Source organism: Psammomys obesus, unplaced genomic scaffold (genome assembly GCF_907164565.1).
Source record: "Psammomys obesus unplaced genomic scaffold, mPsaObe1.curated_primary_1811, whole genome shotgun sequence".
NCBI lineage: Eukaryota > Metazoa > Chordata > Mammalia > Rodentia > Muridae > Psammomys > Psammomys obesus.
In genome coordinates, this window is record NW_026596463.1 from 27543 (window position 1) to 48462 (window position 20920).

Consider the following 20920-nt stretch of genomic DNA (forward strand, 5'->3'; position numbering starts at 1 on the left):
AACTGGAAACTACCTCATGCAAGGGGTATGGTTTTTGTGAACTGAAAAACATCCTCATGTGGACTCTTAGAAGGGATAAACAGAAGCCCACAGACAATGAAAGAATACTTTTTGCATTGCTACTTTTTGCAACAGATCGCATTCTTTGCTCGTCTTCCAAGAAAGAAATACTCCAGAGAACTTCTCCAGCTTCTTTGGTGGAGTTTTGCTGCTTCAGCAGACTTGTGCTGTTTGAGCGGAGTCTAGCCGCCTCTTCTGAATCATTCTGCTGATGCTGACTTGTGTTGCTGCTGCTGCTGCTTTGCTGTTTGACTAGACTGCTGGTATCCTGACTGAGTCTGGTAATCCTCAAAGAACCCATAGATCCTTATAAGCAGGAAGTAGATAAAAGAAGTGTAAAGTCCCTTTTCCTACTAAATTCCTACATAAGGTCAAGAGGTTGGAAGGGAGGTAGATGCATTTAAGAACCTTAAATAAAGTAGGTGTTTGAAAAATCTAAGCCTACAGAGAACTCTGTGATTTGGATGTTTAATAACTAGTCCCACATAGCTGGTTTTCTATAAGAATGTATTTACCTTGGATGGGCCCCATATCTGCAGTGTTCCACAGCAACAATCAAAACCATTTCAAGGCCACAAAAATTGCCTTAAAGATTTTCAATCAACATGTTTTTATTAATGAAATGGAATGGAAAGAGATACAATCAAAAATTCCAAAATGAATAATTTGTTTCTTCTTTGTGGCTATATGTTAAGTTTTACAGAGCTGTTACTGACAATGTTTCTCTCTAAAGGTCATGCTCAAAAGATCTTGGCGATCACTGCCAGAAGCACCTCAGATAAAATGGGTTGCTGTGTCATTTATAATATGGTCCCTGAGTAGTTACCATGTCACTTATGGTGGCTTATGTCCCATCCTCCTACCTGAAGTGGGATTAACATCTGAGTGACTTTTGCTTTGCTGCAGTGATTTCTGTAATGCCTGTTACATGCCACGTACTTAGAAAATCTGTTTAGTATTTATTATGGATTTTTCTTTTCTTTGCTTCTAAGTAAATATCTAAAACATACTTTTATAACTGTAAAATGATATTTGTGATTCTATTCTGTCTACCTAACTGCTAGCCATAGGTGTAGATTAATATTAACACAAGCATTGAGTTTTAGGTACCTTTTTTTTCTGTGTGCACATTGTGGCCCACCCCAAATGGTTGCCCTGTGGCTACTGTGCAGATTTGAACTTTTGTTTCTCAAAGAGCTCCCTCAACTGCTGATCAGTAGTGGCTTCCTTCTGCTGCATCAGCTCGGCTGTCCCTTTGGTCACTCCCCAGGCATCTGGCTTGGACATTGAGGGGTTGTATGGCCTGCCAGAAGCTATCCGAAGATTCTGCCAGTATTCCTTTCTGGCCCTGTGGAAACAAACCACACATCAAGATCCACAATACATGCAAAGCATGCACCAAGGTCCCCACTAGAACCTCAGGGCCTTTCTTAGTCTCTGAAAACATGGTTATGAACACGGTTGTTAATCCAAATTAAGGCACCTTCACCACTTAACCCTTTAAGTCTTCTTTGAACCCAAGAAGAGCCATTAAAAGCCTAAAATGTAGAATCAGGATATTTTCTATCCAGCATATACAACCTTTCCATCCTGGTGTTCTGGTCATATTTTAAACTCTCTTATTAGCTGGATGGTAGTAGTGTACACTTTTAATGCTAGGAGTCGGGAGGCACAGGCAGGCAGATCTCTGTGAGTCTGAGGCCAGCGTTGTCTAGAGAGTTAGTCCTAGGACATCCAGGGCCTACACAGAGTTCTTTTATTAGAATATATTAATTGTGCAAAATAATGTGTTTCAGTATGTCACTCTTTGATCACATACACCCCTCTGTTCTTCTATCACTCTCTCCCTGCACCTACATTTAAACTTGCCCGCAGACAAGCTGGTGCCTATGACTGGATTCTGCCTCCATCCTTCTTCATTCCATTTCCATCATCTCCCTGTGCTTTAGGCCTCATCAGTCCTGATAGCCTGTCTAGAAGGCATCTACATTGGCTATTACATCTGCTAAACTCTTGAAAATCTAACCTTGCCTTGGGTTCCCCATCATCTTGGCAATGAGGTCATATACCAGCAAGCACACTGATGGAGCTATACTATTCGTCCTAGAGTCTGCTTTTCAGGAAATTCTGTTTCCACTTCAGACTTCCTCAATACCCATCCCTCTTTCCACTTCTTAGTGTCTCCTGTTGGGCTCCTCTTTTGTCTGGCAATGTAAGGCATTCTTCAGAGTTCAGTTCTGGCTAGAGCTTGCATAGGCATCCTTACTCAACCCTGGACCTTTAGCTCAGAGCCTGTACTACTGTGCATCACTCTGTATTTGAATTCACTGTGTTATTTGAACTTCCTTGCTTATTTCTCTGTCTTTTAGGTTAACTGTTTGGGAACTGGGGCTCCCATCCTATTTTTTTACCTTGTAGGATCCTATTCAGCCTTTGAGACCCAGTTTTCAACTGCCCTTTTTCTAACATGTTGTCCTAATTAGTAGAGACAGTTGTTTCCTTCACTTTTTGAAAGTGTCACAGTGTAGTATAATGACTTTATACTTCTTTCATTGCTTTTTGTTGTTGTTAGTCTGTGTCCTATGTAGACCATATTGGACTCAAACTCACTGTGTGGCTGAGGCTGGCCTTGAACTCCCTATTTTCTCCTTTCCACCTTCTAAGTTCTGGGATTACAAACTTATTTTCTTATCCATTCCTCCCTGTGAGACTCTTGAAGTCAGAAATCAAAGGTTCCTATTTCTACCATGTTGTCGATGCCTAGCACAGTGCCGGTTGTGGACTTATTTCCTTGTTCGGCTTCCCCATTGGAATATGAGTTCTGTGGAAAGACCTTGCCCATCATACCACCTGATTCCCAGCTCTGAAAATCATGACACAAAATACTTAGCATTAATATAAAGTATTAATACAAAGCTATATTCAATTTTTTTATTTTTTAATGCTGTTGGCGCTTATTCAAGACTTTGATAACATGAAATCATTCTTCCATTGAATTGCCCCAGACCTAAGTTATATTCAACTCTTTTTTGGTTTTTGTTTTGTTTTGATTTTGTGTGACAATTTCTCTGTATAGCTGTGGCCGTCATGGAACTCACTCTGTAGAATCTTTGGATGTTTCCTAAGGTCACACACTTCAGCTTCTGAGGTAGAACTACAACTAGCCCTCTGTAGACCTCCACACTAGAGGGTGGCCCTTTCATCTACTCTAAGGCATGAATCACTGGTCTCAAACTCAGAGACCCACCTGCCTCTGCTTCCCTAGTGTTGGGATTCAACACAAGCAACACTACACATCAGCTTCAACTCTTCATATCTATCTATCTATCTATCTATCTATCTATCTATCTATCTATCATATATATTATATATATATAATATAAATGCAGGTTTATTGGGAGCAGCACAGGAGGGGGAGGGAGAAAGGAAAGAAGCTCACAGGGAGAAAGAGGAAAGGAAAGGAGGAAAGACACAGAAAGAAAGAAGAGAACAGAGAAGAGGGGGGAAGAGAGGAAGGCAGGGGAAGGAGGAAGGAAGAGAGAAGAAAGGCCCACCTTCAACTCTACAAAACTCAAGTGATACAGCATTAGTGGACACCATCTGCAGTGTGCTTGAGTGCAGCACAGAGTAAAATTTACATGCCATTTCAAGCACAGTTTATCTTAAACTGTCTCCACAAGTCACCTGGCAATATGCTTTACAAGCAGCTCAGGGAGACACTCTGTGGTGGGGGTGTCAGCCCGCCCTCTTCACACAGGAGATGGGAGAGAAGGCTCCTTTAGTGGCCTCACTTGGACATAGAAGAAGCAGATGGAAAGGTACTGACCTGGCTCTGATCCAGGGTTTGGTGTGCATGTCCAAACCACTTCCCCAGCTGCCATGTTTTTCTGAAGCTGGTGGCAAAAATCCCCTTTCTGGGGCCAGCTCCTCTGCAATCGCCCTGATGTGGTAAGGCTCAAATCCGCAGCAGCCGCCAATGAACCTGACCCCCAGGTTGTAGGCCTCCCTGGCGTATTTTTGAATATCCCATCTGGTCGCAACTCGGGGTTCCAACCCTGAAATAAGTGATGTTAGGTTCTTTTTGTAAAAATAAAAATAAAAAAAATAAGTGGATGGAGAGACAGCTGAGTGAGGAAGAGCAATTGCTGCTCAGGTACGAGGACCTGGGTTGGGACCATGTAGGGTGGTTCATAAAGAACAGCCTATAGCTTCAGCTACACACACACACACACACACACACACACACACACACACAAGCACACACACATGCATAACACACTCACACATGCACAATTAAAATTAAATCTTTAATCTTTAAAAAAGGTGGAAAGTGGGAGAGCAGAATACCTGATGCCCTCCTCTGGCCTCTACATGTATGTACATAAATACATGTAGATACATGCACGAGTGTGCGCGCATGCACGTACCCACAAACAGGCACACACACAAGATTAACAGTAAAAATGTAAGAGGAGTAGGACTTTGGAAGTAATTCATTGAATCCTACTTTTGTGATAAAAATTAGAAATGGGGATGAAAGGGTGTTTCCTAAGGTCACAGTTCAGCAACAGAGCTAAACCAGGGCTAGTGCTCTACAGAGATAGCCAGACAATGGCCCTCTCATCAAATCTAAGGCACTCTGATTTCACACTTAAATTCATGGGTATTGTTGTTTCCCTTATCAGACCCATTTGTCCTTCCAATATGAAGGACAAATTTGTCCTTCCATTATGTCCTGCCCAATATGAAGGGAATTTTGGCTGCAGGGACAGAAACTAAGGGACAAGAGATGACATGTGCAGCTATTTCTCTCCCATGACAAAAGCTCTCTGAAATTCATTTGGAATTTCTCAAGCAAAGATATTGAGACAATTTAAAAGGCCTGTCTTACCAAAGGGGAATTCTGGGAGATCAATAAATCCCTGTTTGCCACAGTCAGGGGTGTGGTAGGCCAAGGGCTGGCACATCAGGTAAGCTTTCAACCCAGCAGCCTCCAAACCCTCCTTCATGAGCTTCACAGCTTGTAAGCTGGTGGTGGGGTCGAAGTGGCAGTTCACCCCGACAATGGAGGCACCTGGAAGCAAGGGGAACATGTTAGCAGATCCTGGCAGCTTCCATGCTCCTGTCTTCATGGGAAGCTTGTACCCAGCATTTGGTCCTCACACAAACCTCTGTCACCTGTGAGGAAGAACGATTGTGAGCAGCCAGGAAGTGTTTTCTGAGAAAAGTAATTGGAGGAGTCAGGTATAATTGAAGTGTCACTTAAACACTTTGGTTTTTCCATCTCTCTCTCTCTTTTTTTTAAGCATTATTAGAGGCTTTGCTTTCCTTTAAATTTTGACAGTCAATTTTTTAGTGTTTGTCATTACGTGGCAAGCACAGTAATTTTTCAACGCTCCCAGCCACTGGATTGCACCCATGGTTACTATTATGCTGCTCCTCTGAGACCAGAATAAATGTCCCCTATGAGCACGTGTTTAATAAGTTCACAAAGGCTTCTTAGGCACAGTGGCAGAAAGTCATTGAGGGAAAAAGGTTGATTTGTATGTGTGTATGTTTTGTTTTTTAATCTGTTTTGAAGAAAAAATTGTATCTAGGATTAGTGGTTTAAAAAAAATCTTAAAAACGCCTATTAAAATACATTAAATATTTTAAAAAAAACTCCTTTAACTTGAGGTGACTAATCTCTTTAACACCTATCATACAGGCAAAGTGTTCATTTGCATGTCAGCCAGACAGGAAGCTTCACAAAGCTATCCCCTTAACCTGTACTTCGTAAATTTGTTGTAGTGATATTTGGGCGACTAAGACAAAATATGTTTTAGATGTCTCGTTTTTAAAAGACTTTTACAGTCATTGCTGTGTCTATACGCAAGATGATCAACCATGGTTAGGTACAGTTCTAGAAATTCTGTAAACAGTTCCACCCTCTCAAAATGAGAGGGATTCCCAAATGGAACTTCTCTTTCTTCTTTTCGAACTTAAGAACTTTCAGTAAAGGGTTGGGGGAGATGGCTCAGTGAGTACAAGCACTTGCTGTGGAAGAAGGAGGAGGAGGAGGAGGAGGAGGAGGAGGAGGAGGAGGAGGAGGAGAGGAAGAGGAAGAAGAAGGAGGAGGAGGAAGATTAAGAAAAGATCTGAGTTCAAATCCCCGGTGCCACCAAACTGCTGGCATCACCACACAAGCCTGTGAGTACAGTACTGGGTACTGGGTATGCTGGCTGGCCATCCTGCCTAACCTAACTGATAGGCTTCAGAATCTGTGAGCAAGATCCTATCTCTGTTTATCTAAGATCTTCACTTGGAGTTTTTGTTGGACAAAGTCTCACCCTGTAGCCCAGGCTGGTCTAAAACTCTTAAGCAATCCTCCCGCTTCAGCAAGCCCTACCCCCCAGGATTGGGGTACAAGTATACACACCACACCCATTCTCATCTGGATCTTGACATTTTCACTTTAGTTTCAAATGTAGTGCAACTATAGCTTCTCTTTCTTTGCTTAATTTTATTACACTGAGCAATTAATTCTATATTGGCTATTTATTAGATACTTACCTGATGTAAAGTTCCTCGTAAGAGGAAATAGTTTCTGACATCTCAGACTTTATATTTTAGCTCAGAACTTCCCAAGATTTGGCCCATGAACATAAAGTTTTAAGATGAATTAAGCTAGATAATGGGTATTCATCACATTTCCCTCTTGGATATCACAAGATAAGACTGTGTCAAAGATTCTGCTAAGTCTACAGTGGAGATACAAGCACAAGTAGGTTTAGCATGGCATCATCTAAATACATCTCACCTATAAACATTTTACAGGTGGAAAAATGCCAACTGATGATATTCCAAATAAATGGGTAACTATAAAAAAAGATGTGCTTTAAGGGCAGGAATGCCCATATCGGATGCAGGGAGGTAGAATTTGAGCTAAACGTTAGAAGGTAGACTGAGGTTGTTAAGGATCTGTTATGTGCTAGGCACTGTTCTAGCCACACAGTGTTCAGGGCTGAGCCAAATAGACCTCACCTTTACCTTCGTGGGTGTTAATCTAGTGAGGGTGACTTTAAACAGATAAAGAGATAAGTGAGGCTGCCAATGAAGTATATAATTGGTACACAAAAAAGGCCAGCAGAATGATGGGAAAGGGCTCCCTTCAGGCAGAGCAGGCTTGCTAATTACTAATGCAAATGATGGAGCCCCCTCTGATCTTGAAGACAGATAACTTACCCTCTCCTCATTTTTATAGTTCCCATAAAAATCAGGATTATAAAACTTTCTTCCTGAATATAAATATTTCTTACTATTACTAACAAGTGTGAAAAAGATTTTTATGAAAAATTAGGAGGTGGATAAGAAGCATAAATTAAACAAATCACCAATGTGTCTCTAGTTCACAGAGTGTGCACTCTTGTCCTCAGACACTGAGTTATAACTTGGATTTAAAATGCGACAGTTTAGAAAACAGTCTGTGAGTTTCCCCTAATTGAAATAAAACCCAATGTAAGGAACAGAAGTTGCATAAAAAGATATAGTAGGTGGTCAGTATTTCATATCAAAGTTTCCTTGGATTTATTATACATGAAGCAAAGCAAGTTAGCCACTATAAGAAAGGAAAAACTGTCAAAGAAACAACTAACTTTGTATTGTTTAAAGATCCTCAACGTGAGACATATTTAAATAAAACACAACTTCTCCTAACATTTCTTTTGAGTTGCCCAAACATTCTTCTTGTTTCTAAGCATTAACCCTGCAGCGTATGTCGAGCTACCCCTTTCAAAAGGCTGCCTTGCATACGTGGCTTGGAGATTCAAGAATGAAATTTTACTGTTCCTTAGAAAACATAAATTCATGGGTTGGGGAGACGGCTCAGTGGATCCTAAGTTCGGATCCCCAGCACACACCTGTAGCCCTAGTACTGTGTCAAGACAGACAAGTGGATTCTAGGAGCTCCATGGCCAAGACAATCCAGCTAATCAGCCCTAGGTTCAGTGAAAGACCCTGTCGTCAGAAATAAGGGGAACCTGGCATGGTGGCTCATGCATGTAATCCCAAAACTCAGGGAGTCAGAGGCAGGTGGATGCTGTTGAGTTCAAGGCCAGCCTGGTCTACATAGAGAGTCCAGGACAGCCAAGGCTCCACAGAGAAACCCTGTCTTGAAAAGAAAGGAAGGAAGGAAGGAAGGAGGGAGGGAAGGAAGGAAGGAAGGAAGGAAGGAAGGAAGGAAGGAAAGAAAGAAGGAAAGAAGGAAGGAAACAAGGAAAAGGAATAGCAATAGAGGAAGCCATCCAACATTTACCTCAGACCTTCATGTGTGCACACACATACCACACATACCCCTCCCATTCACACACATGAACATGTAAATCTCTTCACATGTTTACAAAGTAAATTTGTGGGTTTTCTATGTATATTTTCTTGGCATATACCAGAGTATGTATTGATTATTGAAACAGTGTTCATTTACTCTATGTTATTTTAAAAGTTTCACTAGTGGGGCTGTGGTGGTGCATGCCTTTGATCCCAGTAGATTAAAGGGAGGTGGATCTCTGTGAGTTCAAGGCCAGCTTGGTCAACAGGACAAGTTCCAGGACAGCCAGAGCTGCACAGAGAAACTCTGTCTTAAAAAACAAAAACAAAAAAACAAACAAACAAAAACTTCACTAATGGCAAACTGATGGAAATCTATCATTACCTGCTTTCACCAGACGCACCGCACACTCTCCAGGAGACACGCCATGCAGATCTCCTTCGGGACCAATGCACATGGTAGCTGCTACAGGTTTACCAGACGCTTTTAAGGCTTCCACTGCCCACACAGCTTCTTCAACATGTTCAAAATACTAAATCAGTGAAGAGCAGAACACTTTTAATTACGTTTTCCACAAAATGATAAGAACACCAATCTACTATGACTTGAACTGTCTAGTAAGAACTCAGTTTCTGAGAATTTTTGACCCTGAATAGAATGGTGTGACAGTTTCTTAGTGTGAACAGAAGACAAAAAATTTGAAAACGTGTCAAAGTTAGCAGAAGTCTTAGATGAAAAAGTGCGAGCATTCCCAGCAAAGGGCCATTAGGGCTCACGGCTGGGTCAGTTTCTGCTGAGAGTGACCTGATGCTTGAGAGTTTGCCCAGAGATGAATAACCAATAGCAGGCTTGAGACAGTGTGGAGAAACCTGATTGGTCACCCAGAGCTATATACCCTTCTCTTTCTTCCCGGATGAATCTGCTTGTCCTTGAATTGCATTCACCTAATTCCTAGTGTCTGTGTGATGCTGTGCCTCTCAGCCTCTCTCACCCTTGGCCTGGCCCCTGTCCTCACCAGGGGCTAAACCCTTGGGAGGAGGACCAACATCTGGCTCCCAGTGTGGCCTTGGCCCCCTCAGTATTGGCAAAATGCCCCATTTGTGTGTTTCTTAGCTGCTCATGGGTGAGCATGCAGCCCACTACTCCTCTCTCTTCCCCTCCAATAGTTGCCTGTCCACACCTATGTCCTATGTGACAGAGCAACCCTTCGGGAGTACTCACCAGAAAGGTGGGTAGCCAATGACTGGTAAGACCCCAAGAGTTGGGGCAACCTAAGACAGGCACTGTCGTCTGAGGTGAGCCCCCAAGGCTTGAGGTCAACAATGCTGGGGCAAAGGATCCCATTCCCCAAGGTCACCATAAATAAAACAAAAAGGAGGGTATGTGGGCATCCCTGCAAAGGGCCATTAGGGCTCCCGCCTGGGGCAGCATCTGCTGACATGGTTACTGAAGTAGTCAGTGAGAGTACATGACCTGACTTTGGAGAGTCTGCCCAGAGATGAACAGGCTTGGAGAAGGTGCGAAGGAACCTGATTGGTCACCCAAAGCTATATAATGTGTTCTCTCTTCCAGGAATGAAGGAGTCTACATCCATTCTCCCTTGATTGCATTCACTGGATTACTGGTGTCTGTGTGATGACTGCGCCTCTCACACCCTCAGCCTGGACCCTCTGCCCTCACCCACAGGCTGGACCCTTGGGAAGAGGACCAATCAAAAAGGATCTCAAAACTAACCTAAATATAATTGTTCCTTGAGATTTGAACCTCACCCCATGTCGAGATCATCCTTGCTCACCTCTGCAATAAGGAAGTCCACATTCTTCTTCATGAAGATCTCTAGCTGTTGGTGAAATATCTTTTTAACATCCATTTCACTCTTGCAACTGAGGTATGAAGGTGTCTGGCTCACACCTCCTGCAACCAAAGCATCTCCTTCATCAGCCACTTGCCGTGCGATGTCACAAGCTGCTTCATTGACCTTCTGCCCCTAAAGTGGGTAAGTGGAGGGCACATCTAAATTCACATGTGAAATTGAAAAGTGAAATTATGAGTTACATGCCAGACCCTCAATTTTATTTTTAAAATCATTGTTTTTATCCTAGAAACAATAGTTAAGTAGATCAATGGTTTATCAAGTTTATCAGTTTGGGGGCTGGAGAGATGGCTCAGTGGTTAAGAGTGCTCTCTGCTCTTCCACAGGACCCGGGTTCAATTCCTAGCACCCACATGGCAACTCACAACTGTCTGTAACAGCAATTCCAAGGGATCTGACACCTTCACACTAATACACATAAAATAAAAATTAAATAAATTAGTTTTAAAAATACTTAAAAAAGTTTAGCAGTTTGTAAAACTGCACTAATATTATAAAAACAACAAGTGCCTTGGTAATAGCTAGGCTATAGCATGTCATCAAAAATCTGTGAGAGGATAACAGTCTATAGAGGAAAAGGACTAATCTGGAATTTTCTAATACCTAACCTGAACTTAGATAAATACTTAGCAAATAACTGTGGTGGTGACAATGGACACTAACTTTTATGACTAATGAGACTAAAATTCAATTAGAATGATGACCAAATTCATGACTGCTATGTATTTCTCCTATGATAAATGCATGCCTAGTAAGGCACACTCTAATCATTTAGACATTTAAGATTGAGTTGGCCTTTTAGGTTTTTTGTTTGTTTTTTGTTTTTGTTTTGTTTTGTTTTGTTTTGTTTTGTTTTGTTTTTGTACTTTGTCTTTTAAATAGGGTTTCAATTAGCCCAGGCTGAACTCTGGATTCAACTGCCTTCATCTCCCAAGTGCTAGGATCACAGACTTGTACCATATGGGGCAGCTTGTTTCTGTGCTGAGAAACAACATGATGATGTTGCCTTCAACTTTTGGGTTCATGGATCCTCTTACTGCAGCCTCTCAAGTATCTAGGAGGACTACTGGGGCTCATGAGCCTGCCTGGTTTGGGGTGTAACTTGTTGGCAGGGTTTTTGCCTAACATGTACTGGGTTCTACCCTTCATACTGCAGACAGCAACCACAAGATCCTACCTTGTCTTTTAAAGCAAACAAAGCAAAACAAGCCCACTACCATCCAAAATCCCCAAATACAAAAATCAAACCCAGCACCACAGGTCATTTAGAACCCCTAATTCATTTTAGATATGACAAAAATCTCAGCCTTAATGGGCAAGTGATTTGGCAATGACAGAAGTGACAGCAGCTGAATTACTTGGCTTGTTGCCCCCTGTACTCTGCATGTCCTTGATCTCAGCACTTGGGGAGAGGCAGAGGCAGGAAAAGCTCAGAGAGTTCCATGTCAGCCAGGCTGCATAGTAAGAGCCTGTCTCAAAACAACAGTAGGGAGATGAATGGGCTTGTAAAGACCCCACTTTGCTTAAGAGCAGGCAGGACTTATTGTTGAGTCTTTAATCTGCTTCACCAATGCCTTCCTATGAATCCTGAAGCACGCAGATCAAGCCTGAGAGTGTAAGCCACACTCCCTATGGCTTTCCTCTGTGGGAACTTGGATAGTGGAGTGTCTGTAATACCAGTCACAGGTGGTGGCCTTAGACGGTGGTACTCACAGATATCTTCGCTGCCACGTAGTTTCCTCTATTCTCCAGTTTGTCTTCACTGGCATAGAAAGTGAAGGTCTGCATGACGTTTGAGCCAGCTCTCAGGAACTCCCGGTGAAGCTGGCGAACTGGGAGAGTAAAAAAGCAAAGCTATGATTTCACCCATTCACCAGCCTGCAATGTTCTCAAGAGGCTCTCAGGTAACCAAACATCAAAATAACTGTTTCAGCTGCTTGACACTCGTACATCTGGGTTTAAGGAGGGGCAACTTTAGGTTTCCTAGAACCTCCGTCAGAGCTATCATGACTAGATAGCTGGGTGGATTTGCCCCACCCCCACCCCCGTGGTATTGGCTTGTTTGCTCATTGTTAACTGTTCTTCATTCTTTGACTCTTTGTGGAAGGTGCAAACACAAGGGGAGACAATCTGTTGTCTTGTCCTTGAGAAATCTCATGATTCACGAAAGGATACCCGCCCAAAGCACTGTGTGGATAGGCTCTGTGGGAAAGGCTGTCTACCATGGGAAAAGAAGTCCACATGGAACACTAAAGAGGTGTTGGAGAAGTAGCAGGGGACACAGGTGGGAACAGGGATTTAGAAAGTCTCTGTTTTCATGTATTTTCCTAGGGGGAAATAATTCAAAATAAATGGGGATATTTCTTTACTTTGAATCAATTTGTTCCCCATGCACCCATCTCCAGGATCTTACTTTGTAGTCCTGGCTGGCCTAGAACTCACAGAGTTCTACCTGCCTCTGCTTCCCAAACACCACCACATCCAGCTGAGAAATCCAAATTTTTGAAACTTCAAAGCACATTCTACAACAGTGGTTCTTTACTCCCTCATGTTGTGGTGACCCCAACCATAAAATTGTTTTTGTTGCTATTTCATAACTGCAATTTGTACTGTTATGACCCACAGGTTGAGAACAGCTGTTCTACAACGTCAAAGATATTTCTTCTGTGGAATGTTACATTGGCAGAAATATCACTTGTAGCAACATATAGTCTGAGCTAATATGAAAGTATTAGTGTCAGTAGTCATATATATTGATGATTTAAAAAAAAAGTAATGAGGTTTGGATGTGATGGGTTCTGTAATCCCAGCAATGGAGGCTAAGCATAAGGAATTGTGAGTTTCAGGCCAGCATAGGAAACTCAGTGAGGCTCCATCTCAAAAATAAATAAATAGCAAGTAAATAAATAAACAAACAAACAAATAAATAAATAAAGCCTAATCTTGGGCTAATGAGGTAACTCAGTGCTAAATAAAACACAAGTCTAGCATGTGTGCGGGCCTGAGTTCAATCCTCAGTACAGGGAGAGGGGTTAACAACGCAGTTGGTTAAGAGGGATGCCTTAGGGCTCAGCAGGAGTGTTGCATAGCATCCACTAGAGTAGTAACTTTCTGAAACCCTCACATTTCTGGAAACCACAGCCCACATTTGAATTCCCACATGATTTGCATGGGATCGTGGGTCCAAAACAAAGCCTTTCCTTTCTCTTTCTGCCTCCTGATCTGAAAATTCAAGTCTTGCTTCACTTATAAAATGTTTCAGGTCTAGTCCTGAGTGCATGAAAACTCTTCATTACCTCTGTTATTTTTAGCTACTGCTCAGGCAAACTTAAAAGAAAAAATCACCCATAGATACATGGTTTTATTTGCATAAAATATGCATGCAGCTGATCACCCCTTCCATTCAGAGCATGAGTATCTTTTTCTTTTTTTTTTCACAGTGCTAAGGATTGAACCCAGACCCTCATGTATTCAAATACTTAGCTACATCCCCAGCCCTCAGCATCATTGTTTTAAGTATTTTTTTAACCCTCCCCCAAAGGCAAAACACCTCCACCATCCTGTAAGAGTTATCCCAGGAACGATTTGTTATGGGTCTGTCTTTTCTGACTCACACTGCAGTCAACTGAGACTGACAGAACCTGAGAGGTTTGTTGGCACAGTCAGATACCATATGAGATTTCAGTATCTCTCAAAAAGGATGATTCAGTGTCATGGAGTTTCCATTTATTCTTGAAAAGCATGCACCTCTCAGAAGAGTAAACCAGAGTACATGCTTAACTCACCAAACCCAGCTCAAAGTAATAGAATTAATAATAATAATATAATAAAAAAACATGGCTGACCCACACAGAAAATGAGCACTTATTTTTTCTTTGCAGTGGTGAGATGCTGGCCAGAAGGAGCTCCAGCTCCCACATAATGATTTCCAGGAGTTTGTTCATGCCAATAACGAGCATTCCCACCTATCAGGAATGAGTGCCTTGCCCTCCCTCACCGTTAGCCCCTGACAGGCTCTCAGGGTGACACAGTTGAAATATTCACCTATGGTAAACTGTGGTGGCTGCCCTTGAAAGGTAGGGCATTAACAGGGACAGTTTCTCAAATGAAAAGTGGTTCTAGCTACTGTTGGGTACCGTCAACAGACTAGAGGAAGCTGATGAAAGACTAATGGTAAATTATCCCAATTTAAGGCAGAATGTAGAAGGTAGAGAACCTTCTGCATCTAGAGAGCAGAAAGAGCTGAGAATCTGGACCCAGACAAAGTGGAGCTCCCAAGTGCCTGGATATCAACCAGACAGGCCTGCTATGCTACAGTCAGAGCACTGATTAAAGCGAAATGGGCCCTCAAGACAGAGGTGAAACATGAGTACATTCATTCAAGAACTCTGAGAACCCAGATCCCTCCCAGAATGCTCTGGGTCAAAGAAGTAGTCCATTTCTCTACTATGTGTGTGCATGCGTGTGTGTATGTTTCAGAGGTTAATGTTGGATGTGTTTCTCAATTGCCTTCTACCTTATTTTTTGAGACAGGGTCTTTCAGTGAACCTGAAGCTCACTGATTGGGCTAGACAAGCTTGCCAGCAAACCCCATGGATTCTCTCATCTCTGCCTTCCAGGTGTTTAGATTACAGGCATCCAGCTTTTTTATGTGGGTTGTATGTTTTGGGTGGAGGTGCTGGAATTCAGGTCCTCAGGCTTGAGGAGCAAGCACTTTATCAACAAGAACATTTCTCAGTTTCTCCCTTTTAAAAATTAATGTTTCCCTCTTTCTTGAGAATCTGCAAAGAATCTGCCCTGGAAGACAGTAATTATTTCTTCCTTGTCACTATTGTTTGATTAAAAAAGGTAAAGGCACTCTTGATGGGTATAGAACAGGTAGGTACTTGACTGCAAATAGGCCTGGGCTACAGTATTGTGAACTGAACTAGTTGTCAAATATACAACAGAGAGATAGGATGTCATATCATGGACCCTAAAGTGTATAAGAGCAGAAAAGACACATGGAGAATAATCAAAGTCTAAGCTGGTTAGAACAAAGGATGGGTCTTGATGAGATGGAGGAGAGGGAGAATTACAGAGAAAGAACAGAAAGTCAGGAGGAAATAATCAAAAAGGGATTGCTCTCAGTACATCAGAGGTGGTTATCTCTTGGTACTGGCAAATTCTAGGGTGAGGGGCTGAGGTACAGCAAAGGAAAAGTTCACTGGGGAGGAGATTTAGGCACTACCAAACTGCTGAGTGGATTGTCTGTCTCAACGCTGAAGGCACATAGATTGGTGAAGGAGGGAGAATAGCAGAGGAAAAGATGATAATGCAAATTGTAGACATCTAAAGTGAAGGGTAAGAGCCAGGTCAGGTTGCTGAAGCAGCAGGGAGCCCCTTTGCTTTGCAGCCCATGACTCTATGTGGGTAGTCGACAATGCCCAGGGTCAATGACACATATAGAAAGCGTTGCTAGCAGGTACCCACCACATGGTTTGCTCTTGCTGTTCCAATATAGCGCACATCATTGTAGTTTAAGATAGAACGTTCACCAACCTGCCTCAGGGTGCTCCACAGCAGCTTCAGGAGTCCAAGGTCCAGCCTTTACATAGCCCCTCTTCTCCAGAGCAAAAACAAATCCTCCATCTCCAATCACGACTTCTCCAGCATTTAAACGTTCTAGGATCCCCTGAATTTACAGACAAAGGGGAGAAAGGAGTCCAGTTTTAAAGATGAATTCTATTTTTAGTGATTTTTGTGAATATATTCTTGAGAAGTATAGTTTCTTTAGCACTCTTAGAGTGAATGAAAGTTTCCACCTTCTGCAAGGATAGTTGGCTGATTAGAGCTTCAGGGAGGTTGAAATGTTGAAAGGCCAGAACCACATTATCTTGGAGTGTGTCTGACCCTCTTATAGTCTTCCTCAGTACATGACCTAACATCTTTGTGAAGTAGGTAAGTCCTCAGGATTGTTCCAACAGACCCCTAGTTTCCAACCAACCAAAGGGCTATGAATGCTGTCAGATAGTATCTGAGGCCAATGGCAGAGCTTCTCTGCTTTGGTAACTGGACTACCTAAGGTTTCCACCAATGTATTTAAAGAATGCCTTGTCTTTGTTCTGTTACTATGAAACTTCATCAAACTGTTATAACATAGGATCATAGAAATTGGAGTGATTAGAATTTGGTTCCTGAGCCATAATCACTCAGAATAACTGCTGAATAAACTACCTCATCCCTTTGAGGTGAGAGTTGTGTTTTTGCATCAACATCAGAAAAATACATATCTATTTTATACTTTAATTTATGGTAGAGTGCTCAGCTATTGAAAATTGGTATATTCATGTGTAGGTGCTAGGTTTGAGAGTATGTGAAGAGCCTAGGTGTCTTTCAGTACATATGATAGAGTGTTTGGGTGGCAGAGCACAGTGGTAGAGCACTTGCCCAGTATGCCTGAGATTCTATCTCAAGCAGGATAAAAAAAGGCACACATTTTTCACATTTGTATATATTTTAAAATTTATAATATACTATATATAATATAATAATATATAATTATATATTATATAGTATAATATAATAATTCAGTTCACATATACAAGTGAATAATGAGCAAATTAATGCAATTAGGATTTCCCTTAATCGGTTATGATTTGGGGAGGGGGATGGGACCTTTAAATTCTTTTTTCTTTTTCTTTATAAAATAAATAATAGATTGTAGACTATAACCACTCTGATGAAGCCCATCCATTTCTTTTTTAGTAGTGCTGAAAATTTAACCCAGGATCTTGTGCATGCTAGGCAAGCACTCTGCTACTGAGATCATCAAGGGTGCATGTTCTTAAAGGACAATAGCCAGTATTCTTACTCTATCCATAACCTAGAGAGAGGATTAACACTGTTCAAGAGGTTGGGGTATGCTGTATAGTATTTTGAAGGCTGAAAAGTCACAAGACACTTGGTACAGATAGAACAGGGGAAGCCAAGTCACTTATGGGCTTCCATTTTTGGCATTTTCTGCAATGGCAGAGCTGTTATGCACCCATGAGTTTGTCCATATGTACATCCTCTACTCCACGTCAAGAACAGGAGAGACAGAGACAGGTATAGCTTTCATGAGATGATTTCCCGTCCTCTCTCCATAGCTACTCCATTTCAGTTCTGCGGAAGGTTGCTGCTGTGCTCAGGTATGAGAGATGAATTTTGAATTGTGAATTGGAAGCAGTTTTATAGATTCAAGAGTAATTTACTAGTGTAACTGTTTTTTTTCAGACTATAAGAATCATAAACTTTAAATTAAACATACCCTCTCTTCAAATTATCTCTCTCCCTGATTTTAGAAATAGGAAATTAGAGCCCAAAATATCTGAAAAATTTATCCAAGGTCCTTATGACGCCCTCATCCTTAAATGGTTTGTAGATTAGATTCCAAATAGAGGTGAGGGAGAGTGAGACAGGTCTGAAAAAAAGTAATTCTGAGGGATATGTAGGAATATGAACACCTGCTATATTCTCTTTACCAGCCACACCAGTAGATCTTTAGAAACTTGAAGAGAACATGAGCTACATAAACAGTGTGAGGAATCAGAGGGGTTTTTGCACCAAAAGTCCTCTACATCTTCACAGAGCCTCCTTCATTTTAACGCTCCTCCTTCGCAGCCCCACCCAACACTATTATGATAGAAGAGCTCAAAGAGAAAGCATTGACATCTGCATTGTAGAACTGGAAATTACATGGGATGTATGTTCCTTACTGCCTTACATTCCTTTAGGACCTAAATACTTTCAAGCCTAGAAGTCTGTGAACAACTTTAAAGACACAGAATTGTTTGTGTGTCATCTTGATATCCAAATATTCATCATGACTACAATGTGTCTAAATATTACATCTTAAATTAAAAAGTGTATAAATATAAATTAACAAATACATATATGTGATTTATATTTATATCATATAGATATATAATACAAAATATCATATATTTTATTATATTTGTCATATATAATATAAATATATATTACATGAACAGTGGTTCCATAAATAAGCTATAACCTACTTCAGGTGGAAATAGCTATTGACACTGTGGCAGTTAAAGCTCTCACTGAACGTGTTTTCAAATTTTAGTACCACAACATTTTAACATATAGCATAGTCAGGAATATGACCTTTGGAAGTAGAGGGAGGGGCAACTTAATTATCATACAAATCATGTTCAATGATTATGTCAGCATACACTAAGAGTCTACTGCAGTTTTTAATTCTCTAGACACGATACTTTTCTTTGTTACTAAGCTAAACAGTGTAATGTGCTATGAAACACTTAGGGTATTTTTTTTTGTAAAAAATTATTATAAAGGAGTATATGTAACATCAGCTTGTTCTTTTAAAACATGTATCTGCTTAGACAACTCGCAGAATGTATATCAAAATGTTGCAGGTTCTGTTCTTTTTGTTTAACAACCTTGGTTTTTGCAATGAAAAGGTGTCCTTGTAATATCTTTTAAAAGCAAATATGTAAACATTATTGCCCTTGTTTTAATATTTTCGTGAAAATAAGAACATTGAGGAAGCACCCTTATGGGACTCATTTCTTGATAATTCTGTAAAGAACACTCTGCTGTCTGTCCCCCAGTGTCACTGTTTTTTCTGTTGTGTCACTGTGTAGCCTAGGCTGGTCTTGAACTACGATCCTTTTGCCTCTCTCCTAAGTGCTGGGATTTCATCCACAGGCCATCAGACCCTGCTGGACAGTCTTCTCTAAAGTGGTGAAGTTTCTAAGACTGAGTTTGGGAAGTGGGTTAGAATCTATGGTTTTACAAATGGGGCCAGACGTGTGTGTGTGTGTGTGTGTGTGTGTGTGTGTGTGTGTGTGTCTGTGTGTGTGTGGTGTGATGAGACCTTCTTTGCAGTCTGCAAGAGACACCATTTACTAAACCTATGGACTGGCAGTAATTCAAAACTTATTTGAATCACACATCCTTCTCACACCACCCAGATGCATCTGCCTCTAGATGATTCTGGTGTTTCCAGATTTTAATAGGATTATTTTTCTTTCTTGAGTGGATGTCTTTTTGAATTGGCGGCTGCCCATTTGCAAACTGTGCACACCCAGGTGGTTTTCCAGAAAGGCATGCCTTGCTTTCATGGGATACTGAGGGTTATAGTCAGCCTGGCTCTGTCTCTCAGCCCCCTCCTGGGGTCTTCTGTGGCTGGGCTTAATATCAAAGCCAAGCTTCCTTTCCCCTACAGTCCCTAACCCAGAAGAAGATCTGATTTGGACTGAACTCCTGTGTCCAGAGTGCCACTAGGAAGCGGAAATGCTCTTCTTGTTAGGCAGTCAGGAGACCCACAGGTATTATTTTTAAGATTCTATGAACCTTCCTTGGTGTCTTACAATCACGCATTCATTTCTGAAACTGTTTTTGGTGTTCATGTGAGGCATTTTTCTGTGGTCGCTGAAACAATCTGCAGATGACACCTACCATTACTCCCCCACAGTCCTGTCCTCCTGATGGCAGCTGCCAGGGTGTCGGGTGGGAGGTGGCGCGAGCCAGGAACCGTCAAGCAGTCAGATGGGCTCCGCAGCTGCCTGCCTCCCCTGCATCATACCCTGCAAGCCGCCAGCCAGGGCCACTTCCCCCATTGCAGCCCTAGGTCTGTGAGCAGCTTCCCTGGGAGACTTACCTGGTCTTCAGGTTGCTGCACTCAGGAAGTGTTGAGAGTCTGGGGGGCTGGAGAGGCTCCCTGACATCCCAAGTGGCTGTGGGGGTGCCTTGGGACTAGAAGGTAATCATCACACAGATCCAGAGTGCAGCGTGGTTCAAAGTGGAGCCAGGAGTGCAGGGGGACAGAGGCTGTCTAGAGTGCACTATGTAGGAAAAGCCCCAGGTCAGACTAAAGTTCTAGGTGACCATTCTGACCTAAAGCTTCCAATTAGCGCCACAGACAGGCTCCAAGCACCCCCATGCGCTCTCTACCTAGCTGGTGGTGTTACTGAGAGCTCCCTGGGACTCCCTGCGGACTTACCTTCTTGGCCTTCTTGCCGGCAACTGGTGCCATCCTTCTGGTGTACTGGCGCTGAACACAGCTGAGGACAGGAAGGGAGCTGTTCCCACAAAGTCTGTGCTGCTGGGCTGCCACCGGGACTCTTTATACAGCAGCTAGGTTTCCCCAGCCTTGACCAGGTCCAACACTTGGCCTCAGTCAGGGAACACGCCCACCAGCCTTTGAATCAGGCTGGAAAGCTGCCTGCCCGAGGAGATGTCGAGATTGGTCTCCCAGATGGGTGGAAACACCTAGAAGTAAGATAAGAAGGAAAAAATACTGAGGTCGCTGCTTACTCATTTGCACGCTGCCCTTTTGACCTCCAACCTTGATCTGGGGTCAGGTAGCCATGACCCAATTATGCTGCCAGAGAAGGCCCCTAATAATTCCACTCATATATGACAAAGGTGAAGATTCAAGATCATTGCACGAGGATGTGATGCCCTGTAAAAACTTCATGCAAAGTTGATCTGCATGACCTGGCGAAAGTAACACAAACTTGGCACTTGCAGAAGCATTTGATGCCAATCCTCAGTTAGCAGGTTCGTTCCCAGTGACCTTACGGACAAACAGGCTTTGCAGTTTCTAGTACCAGTGGCTTCTAACAGGAATACCTGAACCATCTAACATGTGCACGGAAAACAGCACAGAC

General features: G+C 42.2%; 1 protein-coding gene across 1 annotated transcript; it reads right to left on the reverse strand.

The window, feature by feature from the left end:
- Positions 1-653: 653 nt before the first annotated feature.
- Positions 654-20357, reverse strand: LOC129669995 (betaine--homocysteine S-methyltransferase 1). Its single transcript, XM_055598364.1, has 8 exons — positions 20251-20357; positions 15780-15912; positions 11952-12070; positions 10161-10352; positions 8750-8897; positions 4952-5134; positions 3887-4115; positions 654-1408 (listed from the first exon to the last, which is right to left on the reverse strand). The coding sequence occupies exons 1-8, from the start codon at positions 20281-20283 to the stop codon at positions 1222-1224; spliced, it is 1224 nt and encodes a 407-aa protein (XP_055454339.1). The 5' UTR covers positions 20284-20357; the 3' UTR covers positions 654-1221.
- Between the last annotated feature and the right edge of the window lie 563 nt (positions 20358-20920).